Here is a 9078-nt window from a genome sequence, read left to right on the forward strand (position 1 = left end):
TTATGACTTATGTCATTATTGAGGGTTAAGTCATAATTTTGAGATAATATTAATTAGTTTGTTTTCGTTTTTTAATCCAAGTGTCGGAAATGAGCTTCCACAGACTATGGTTTCTAATAAAATTTTTAAAATAAAGCTTATTGCGTTTATTTACGACAGAGTCACGCAGGAGTTTTGACATTTCCGACAGACGTGAAGGCGCCAAAGTCAAAACAGGAAGTGTGTGATCCGCTCCGCTGAGTTTTGCCGCTTGTTTCGCTGTAGTAACAATACTGAACAAGTAACAATGCTCTTGCTAGTGGTTAAAGTGGGGTGAGGTTATTTTTTGTCAGGACAAAAAAATCAAATTGCGTGTTTGAACCATGCAGGCAGATAAAGAGGACGACGACGACGCGTCCCCCGAAGAGTTTGTTGCCTTGTGTGATTTCTCTGGAAGCGGCTTGGAGCAGGTTAGACGAACTTTATTTTGGACACTTGGAAACACAGCTGGCATTGTTTTACACCGGGTTTACTTACTGCTACTGTCTCGCAGCTCAGTTTCAGCTCGGGGGACAAGCTGCTGGTTCTCTCCAAGCCTTCCGCAGATTGGTGGTGGGCTGAGCTGCGGGGGGTCAAAGGTTACGTTCCTGCCAGCTATCTGCGGCAGGACTCTGCTGAGGGGGAGGACAACTCTTCAGAGGATCCCTGGCAGGATGAAGAATACTTCGGCAGCTATGGGACACTGGTTAGACACATACAACCATCATCTTTATCTTTTGCTGACACTCACCTCTGTGCCATAAAAGATTCAGACCAGTTTGGTGTCTTTAAGGCAACCATGCAGACTTAAAACATGGTGATCCATTCATATGAACATCTTTTATTTCTTTTAATTTGTCAAAGCTGCGGTGTCCTTTCAGAGTAATGTTGCTTTAGTATAGTCTCTAGACACATACGTAAGCATAAAAGCTGGTGATCAGTAGCTGATTAAAAAGCACCAACTGAGAAAAATATGTAAACAAATCAGGTTGTGTTCAGAATAAAGTTCATTTGGACAACATGGGGCCTTTGGAAGAAATGTTGGGAACTAAATTGTAACTAACAGAGAGTAACTTTATGGATGTTTTAGCTCTAAGCTGCCACATTTTAGTTATGTCTTCCTTGATATATTTTATTATGATAACAGCTTGGTTTGGGGTGACTTTTTTGGCAGGCGAATGCTACTGAAAGTTCAAAACATTGTACAGAAACACTTGAATCTGCGTTGTGTCTGTTTAGTTCATCCTTCACTCGCTTTTGAGTTTTTTAAGAGCAAAAAAAATTAAAAAAACAGGACAACCCTTTATGACAGCACAGGCTTCTTGGAAACACCATAACGCCATTAAAGAAATGTCTCCAGAATGAATGAGAGAGTCAAGCTGCTGATGCAACTCAAACTCCACAAGATGTAATCAGCTAATTGCTGTCATAACAGACTCATTTGAGTAAATTTCCTCCCCTCACTGTCAGTGTTTGTGTACATTTTATATCAACAAATCTGCAACAAACTATTGGCATGTCTGCACCAAAGTTCACAGAGGGAGTTCAAGGTTGTTAAAAGGTTTGCATCAGTGTCTTCAGTCCTTTATAAATGGTCCCAACCTTTATTAAAATTATGAGTTTACTCTGGAGACAGTACTGTCTCCTATATAAAATACATTTGGTAGTATTTTTGCTTGGACAACTTTATAGATCCAAGAGCAAAAAAAAGAAAAACGCAAAGGTCGTAGATAAAATGGGTTATAATGAATCTGTTACCTCAAATCCATAGAAAACATCCTGGATTTATCAGTACACAGCACAGTTAGGCTGCTGATATTTCAGACCCAAAGTCAAGGTTGTAGATTGTAATTTGCACAAACTTCAGTCAGATAAAGGATCAATGAGCCAAAGTGACCAGATTAACATATTCGATAAAACAACCCTGATGCCCCTGTGCTTTGTTGCTTCCAAATCACCTTCTGCTGCACAAATGAAACAATAGCTTTTTCTACTTGCAACAGGGTTTTTTTGTGTCTGCTTTGATTTCACAGTTATTTTATACAATAATCAATTAGTTTTATAATGTTGTCTTTGTCAATCAGGAACTTGACATTACAGACTTTTACTTCTTTAGTCTGATTAAAAACACAATTTATCACAGACTAAATCTATTTTCAGGGTCATTTAATAATATCACAACCCTTTCTTTTTACACGTGATGCCTTAGCGACTCTAAGGGGACCCCTCAGCCACGGGGTTCGTGTCTTATTTGCTCATGTCTCGTGACACAGAGGCTTCACCTGGAGATGCTGTCAGACAGGAGCCGCACGGAGACGTACCGGCAGGTTGTGCTCAGCAACAGCGCCTCCCTGAAGAACAAGGTGGTGATGGACCTGGGCTGCGGGACCGGGATCATCAGCCTGTTCTGCGCTCAGCTGGCTCAGCCCTCAGTGGTAATCATGACAGGAATGCTGACGGGGTAGACTGATGTGGATGTGGTTGAATAATAGTTTCAGAAAGGCCCGATAGTCTTAAGTGGCCGCCGTGATAAGAGCAGTTTGAATTCTTTAAAGAGAGAAGGAACTTCAGCGCTTCTTTCATTAGGATATGAAACACTAAACCATTCTTTTTGAAGGTCAAGAAGATATTTCTGTCCTACAGTACCTGCTGCAGTCAAAGCAACACACTTATTTTCATACAGTCGTTCTCATTTTGTTTCTTGGAAGTGAACATGAAGACAAGAGGCTGAGTGAGCAGCCTGTGACAGGATTTTTCAGTTTTATCTGTTTTTTTTGTTTGGGTTATTACATTTAAGCTTTATGGAAGAATCTGAGAAGCACGATTGTGTGTAGTATTTAATGTACTGTTTGAAGAAAACCTTTGCTGTAAGTGTGCTCAGATTCTTGTGGCAGCACAGCCGGCTCTGCTGTTAACCTTGTGATATTTTCCGTTAAGGTCGAGGAAAACTATTTGGGAAAAGATGATTAACCTGGACCCGTGGATTCTGTCACAACGTGACAGAAGAACGTGTACGCTTAGAAGTAAAAACATACAGAAGAGCATTCTTGGTTAAAATAAAACCTAAATTATGGGCTACAGTAGGCTGGTTGTAGCAGCTGCTGCTGCATCTTCATTTTCCTGCTTGGTAACTGATGGATACTCAGGAATGGCTGAATGCAGATCATTAATTAAAATATGCTTTTTAATTGATAGGACTTTTTCTAGCTATGAAGAGACTTAAAATAATGTTTCAGTTACTATGAAAAAGTACAAGTCTTAGCTTCTTCCAGAATATATCAATTATTTTTAAGATTTTCGTTTTTTAATTTAGTCAAAACACTAAAATGTACTGTAAAATTTTTAAAATAGATTTGAAATATATTATTAACTCTTATTTTTTTCTATTTTTATTACAATATAACAATATTACTTCAGTTTAGGCAAGCCTCATGTTGAACATCAGTGTACTTATAGCCCCATCTGCTGGGTGAATAGTGTTACTACATACAATACAATACCGTGCTATTTTATTTATAAATTACTTTAAAAACAACACTGTTGACCAAACTGCTGTACACCAACAAATAAAAACGTAAAAGGCAAAACCACATAAAATTATAAAACAAGAATAAAACTATAAAATCTAATAAAACACAATCAAAACAATAAAAATAAAAGCCAACATCTCAAATTGAGTTAAAAGCCAAAGAAGATAAAAATGTGTTTAAGAGATTTAAAAACAGGAAGTAAGTCGGCCTGTCTGACCTGTAAAGGCAGCTGGTTCCACAGTTTGGGGGCAGCGACTGAAAACGCCTCTTTAACCTCCTCTTTGACTTCGGGACCACCAGCAGTAGCTGATCTGCCGACCTGAGAGCGCGTGAGGGAACGTACAGCTGGGGCAGGTCAGACAGGAACTGTGGGGCAAATAACGGGACGAGCAGCTTGGTGTTTGACGCCGTTTGTGGTGCTGCAGGTGTACGCTGTGGAGGCGAGCTCCATGGCGGAGTACACCAGGCAGCTGGTGAAGCAGAACGGCTGCGAGGAGGTGGTGACGGTGCTCCAGGGCCGAGCGGAGGAGCTGGAGCTGCCGGAGCAGGTGGACGTCCTTGTGTCTGAGTGGATGGGGAACTGCTTACTGGTAATACTGACTCCTCCACTGCGGTCGCTTTTTTTTTTCAGGCTATTGCGTCATCATTTTTAATTTTCAGCCACAATAAGGTTTAAAAAGGTCCTGTTTTTGTTTGTTTGGTTTTTTTCTTGCCTCCTGTCTAGTTTGAGTTCATGGTGGAGTCGGTTCTTGTGGCCAGGGACCGCTGGCTCAGAGATGGAGGTGTGATGTGGCCCTCCTCTGGTGCCCTCACCCTGGTTCCATGCCAGGCCGACAGCTATTACACAGAGAAGATGGCCTTCTGGGAGCGGCCCTATGGCTTGGATTTCACTCCTCTTCAGTAAGAGCCATCGGTCGGCCGCTGACACTGAACATCGTTTTTATGTTTTTGCTTTCACCTCATGTTCAGATTCCAAACTCGGATGCACATTTATCCTGTTAAAATTACAGGGTAGCACTGGGTTGTGTTTGTTTTGTGTTCGTCATTTGCTGGGATTGCTGGTCTGTGACAGTCAGGGGGGGAAAAAAAGCAAAAGAATCCAAAACCGTAATTATATCTTACACATTTCCTCAACTTCCCTATACCAAACACAAAACTCACTGTATCTTTTTGTAGTAAACGTATCAGATGCGAGGCCAGGTTTCAAACAGATGACAGTTGATGTGTTTCTGTGAAAGCACTGCTTCTAAATGAACTGGACATGACAAACAAACAACCACAGAGGCCAGTGAAAAACATCCCTTTCCTCAGGTGACGACAGAGCCGTGCACATAAAACACCTCAGCAGAAGATGATGAGCTAAAGCAGTCGATAAGACAGAGCTGCATCGACCCAGAGATACAGTCAGAGGATTCTGTCAGGTAAAACCACATCGCTGAGTGGTGCACACATGACTCAGACTCTGATAGGAAACTCTGACTGTGTCTCTTCCTGTGTGACTTTGTTATTTCTGATCTGCTTCACTAAAGTCCCGCCTTATTTTCTTTTGCAAATTATTATATATCTCTTTTTGAAATGAAAGAGTGATGCAGACCTGGATGAGTCAGTCGTTTGCTACAGTGTCCTGGCTGCTATCAGAGCACGAACGCTATCAAATGGGAGTACAGTAAAACGTGATAGTAGGACCCATTAAAGCCGTAAATTAAAACTGAACACTTTATACTGAGGACTCGACAAACCATCCCTGGGATTATGTTGCTGCACAATAACTGGGATCATAGCTACTTTCCCAACACAAGCGTGACTAATAATGTTAATGGAAGATTGCTCTGCACTCTGTTTGTTTTGTCTGAGTCGTGCTGCAGATTATCTGTAACAGTTAGCTCATTTAGCTTTTTGTTCTGAATCTTTCATTTCTGCAGGCCTTTAGCGCAGCAGGAGTTCTTCACCAAGCCTAAATTCAGCCACCTGATCGAGCCCAACGACTGCCTCGCTGCTTCCTGTGATGTCATCTGCCTCGATATGTACACCGTGCAAGTGAGAGACCTTGAGGTATCTAATCGTAGATTTTTATCTGTGGAAGCTGCTGTGGCTTTATCTCGGAGTGCGAAACTAACAGCGCAGGGTTTAATTTCTCAGGAAATGAAGGGGGAGTTTCATTTCTGCGTGGAAAAGTCTGGAGTTTTCCACGGATTCACGGCCTGGTTTACCGTTCAGTTTGAGAGCCTGGAGAAGGGAGGGGCAGCAGTGGAGCTGGACACGGGGCCAAACTCTGAGTACAGAAAACACGAGAAAAACGATGTTCAACAACTTCAATCAACATGTATTATTAACTGATGCCCACTGACTCGCCCACTTCAGGTTGACCCACTGGAAGCAGACTTTGTTCATGCTGGACAGACCGGTCAGCGTGAACGCCGGAGACTCCATCAGAGGATCCGTTGCTCTGCACAGAAACCCGATCTGGAGACGTCACATGACCGTTACGCTGCACTGGAACATCAACAGCGGCACAGACGATACCGACAGCTGCCAGGCAAACTTCTCACGTTGTGCTCACATTCCTATATTTACGACACACTGCTCCACAGGATTTGATCATGTTGGCTGTTTTTTTTTTGTTGTTTGTTTTGTCTTTAGGTTGGGACAAAAAGTTTCCCCATGTGGAGATGACAAACTCTCACACAACACCAGTGATCGACGGAGAACCCGACCCAATGGGTCCGCGCTCCAGCTGGGAGCTGACTGGTAATCGGGCTCGGCTACCACACGTCTGGCCTTCAGCGGGTCATCTGGCAGGCGGTCCAGGCCCGCAGTGATCAGCCCTGCAGGAGCAGCTGAGCTCACACAGAGTCTGTAAGAACGAAACACGGCTGAGGAGGAAAAACAGCCAGAGCTGGGCTGAATGTGGAAGAAAAGGCCCATCGTTTTATGTTTTTTAATGTTTATTTTACTCACTTCATCCTGTTAAACAGTCTGAGTTTAATTTACACTGACATTAATACTCACAGCACCTGCCATTTGCACTGTTTCAATTTAACATTTTAACAATTTCTAATGGTTTTAAGATCGTAGACTTTTTTTTTACCCTTAAAAATCAAAGTGAACAATGAATACAACAGAAACTTTTCGTACAAAAATATGCAATAAATATGCTAAACAAATACTGCACAGATGGGGTTAAAGTCAGAATCTCTGAGTATTAAAAACAATAACAAAGAAAATGCCTCCCTCTCTCTCTCACACAACTCCCCAGAACCAAGACCTCTTCAGTCTTCATTAAAGAATCCTGTGTCTGAAATTATACATTAGAACCACAACAAGATTATAATCAGGAAAATAATTGTACAATTTGTAAACCTATGCTGATTTCAGTACAATAAAGTCTGTAGGGAGCTTAACTACTCATTTTCTCTTGGTCTCTTTAAAATCGCCCCCATTTGTAAACATTTTACCAGTTTTTTTTTGTTTTTTTTTTGTGAATTTAACTGTTCTGTGACACATTTCTTCGTCTTGGTTATGGCTCAGTCTTAAAAGTCTTCGATTTAGCTTTGGAGCGCGTGTTGACCTCCGCGGATAAGGACTGAGCGGGTGAGGTCTCGGGAGAGGTGGACCTCGAGAGCGGAACGAACATGGGAGGCTTCACCACTTTGTACTTGAGCGCGTTCTTTTCCCTCTTCTGCTTCAGGTGCTTCTCGCAGTGGTTAACGAACGTGTCCAGCTTGACGAAGGTCTTGTTGCACACCTTGCAGTGATACGGCCGCTGTCCTTTTTTGAGGCGTATGTGCAGCCTGATGTACGAGGAGCGCACAAAGGTGCGGCAGCAGACGCCACACTTCAGGTCTCCCGTGCTGCTTTGTGTTCTGTCAGGCTGGCTGAGCGCTGGTGCACGAGCAGGAGCTGGTGCAGGTGCCGGAGCCGGTGCCGGTTTGGCCTGCCCAGAGGCCTCTTGGGCCTTGTGGGAGAGCAGAAGCGACAGAGAGCGAAAGCCCGCGCCGCACTTCTCACACACGTACGGTTTCTCGCCGGTGTGAAGACGAATGTGCGCCAGGAGCCCAGCCTTCTGGGTGAACGACTTGTCGCAGTAGCTGCACTTGAAGGGCTTCTCCCCGGTGTGGAGCCGGCGGTGCGTCTTCAGGTGCGAAGCCCGGCCGAAAGTCTTCCCGCACTCTGGGCATTTGAACGGCCGGTCCCCGCTGTGGATCGTCTTGTGGGCGATCAGGTGGGCGGACTGATGGAAGAACTTGCCACAGGTGTTGCACCTGAACCTCCTCTCCTTGCCGTGGGAGGCCAGGTGAAGGGTCAAGTGGGCGGAGGAGATGAAGGTTTTAGTGCAGAGGGTGCAGCTGTGGGGGTTCAGGTGCTTGTGGGGCCTCCGGCCGTTGGAGGGACCCCCGCCTGCCTGGCAGGACGCACATCTGGACGGAGGGTCAGGGGTTTCTGTGGGCTGTCCGGGAGCAGCTGGAGCGCTGGTGGGGTGGGGCTGAGGTGGACTGAGACTGCACCCACAGTCCGAGCAGAGCCTGGACTGCCGCTGGGAGTCTTTGTCCCCAGGTTTAACCAGCATGATGTCATTCACAGCCACTGCGAGAAGCAGGGAGGGCCACCGGCTGACTCATAATCTGAGGACCAAAACCAAACACACACACACAGCTTTTCAGTCCCGCGTTCTGCGCCATAACATGCAGTTCATCTGTAATACAAGTAAACAAGCCCCGCTTACACGGAGCTCCCCGGATCCGCTGCTAGGCCCCGGCTACTTCGGAGGAGAAAGGATGCGACTAACATCTGACGACGTCTTCACGTACCGTCCTCGTTCCTCCCGAGAAGACGCGCATTCAGTCGCGCGTCCATGTCCCCGACGAAAGGACACGAGGGAGCGGGGTTTTGTCTCCGGTGTTCTGTTGTCTTCGGTTTGTTGTTGTTTTGTTTTGTTTTTTTTGTCGGTGACGCAGCAGCTGAGAAGGCGCTGCAGCAGCATCTAGCGAGCGGCGGAGCGACAAATCACCCAAACAAAAAAAGGCTTTAAACATTTACATTTACACCGAGCAACAATAAACACTGCTTAAATAACTATCAGTCCATATCCTCCTGACCACCAGGAAAATAATACTGTCCGATCACACTTTTTTTTTTTTTGTTGTTTAAATTCCCCAATCTTTGTAAAATAATTAGCCCCGCCCCTTTAGATTTATTATAAAAAAAAACAGCTGAATGTCCTCTGATAGCAAAAAAAAAAGGAGTTAATTTAGTATTATGCACTGGGTGTGGAATATTCAGGCTGGCAAACAAACACATTAAAACACTGGGAGTCCAGATGCACAATCATGGTCCAGAAAGTTTCATTTTAGGACCTGAAGTCCGAGGAAACCTAAACTTTGACTTTCCCCCCGGATGCTTCCTGGTTTCGATTCTGCAGAAATCAAAAGCTGAGAGAGAGAGAGAGAGAGAGAGAATGTGTGTCTTAGGGCTGGACATGTCCTGCCTTTATAAAAGGACACCCTGATGACTAACATCACTACATTTTCTG

General features: G+C 44.4%; 2 protein-coding genes across 6 annotated transcripts; one reads left to right on the forward strand and one right to left on the reverse strand.

Annotated features, from left to right (window-relative positions):
• Positions 1-86: 86 nt before the first annotated feature.
• Positions 87-6949, forward strand: prmt2 (protein arginine methyltransferase 2). Of its 3 annotated transcripts, XM_017423798.2 has the most exons (9): positions 114-449; positions 533-724; positions 2292-2453; positions 3974-4138; positions 4273-4448; positions 5471-5600; positions 5688-5824; positions 5910-6084; positions 6189-6949. In XM_017423798.2, the coding sequence occupies exons 1-9, from the start codon at positions 363-365 to the stop codon at positions 6219-6221; spliced, it is 1257 nt and encodes a 418-aa protein (XP_017279287.1). In that variant the 5' UTR covers positions 114-362; the 3' UTR covers positions 6222-6949. The 3 variants fall into 3 exon arrangements, 2 of the variants coding, with proteins under 2 accessions (XP_017279286.1, XP_017279287.1); XM_017423797.2 differs by having other exon boundaries at positions 93-449; positions 5471-5824; XR_005233315.1 differs by lacking the exons at positions 5688-5824; positions 5910-6084; positions 6189-6949 and adding an exon at positions 4860-4969 and having other exon boundaries at positions 87-449; positions 5471-5601.
• A 48-nt stretch (positions 6950-6997) lies between these two features.
• On the reverse strand, positions 6998-8680 carry LOC108240381 (zinc finger protein 436). 3 transcript variants are annotated; one of them, XM_017423799.3, is made up of 2 exons: positions 8357-8680; positions 6998-8170 (listed from the first exon to the last, which is right to left on the reverse strand). In XM_017423799.3, exon 2 carries the CDS (start codon positions 8113-8115, stop codon positions 7066-7068), a length of 1050 nt encoding a protein of 349 aa, XP_017279288.1. In that variant the 5' UTR covers positions 8116-8170; positions 8357-8680; the 3' UTR covers positions 6998-7065. The 3 variants fall into 3 exon arrangements, with proteins under 3 accessions (XP_017279288.1, XP_024863344.1, XP_017279290.1); XM_025007576.2 differs by having other exon boundaries at positions 8335-8680; XM_017423801.3 differs by having other exon boundaries at positions 8272-8680.
• Positions 8681-9078: the final 398 nt, after the last annotated feature.

Source organism: Kryptolebias marmoratus, linkage group LG6 (genome assembly GCF_001649575.2).
Source record: "Kryptolebias marmoratus isolate JLee-2015 linkage group LG6, ASM164957v2, whole genome shotgun sequence".
Lineage (NCBI taxonomy): Eukaryota > Metazoa > Chordata > Actinopteri > Cyprinodontiformes > Rivulidae > Kryptolebias > Kryptolebias marmoratus.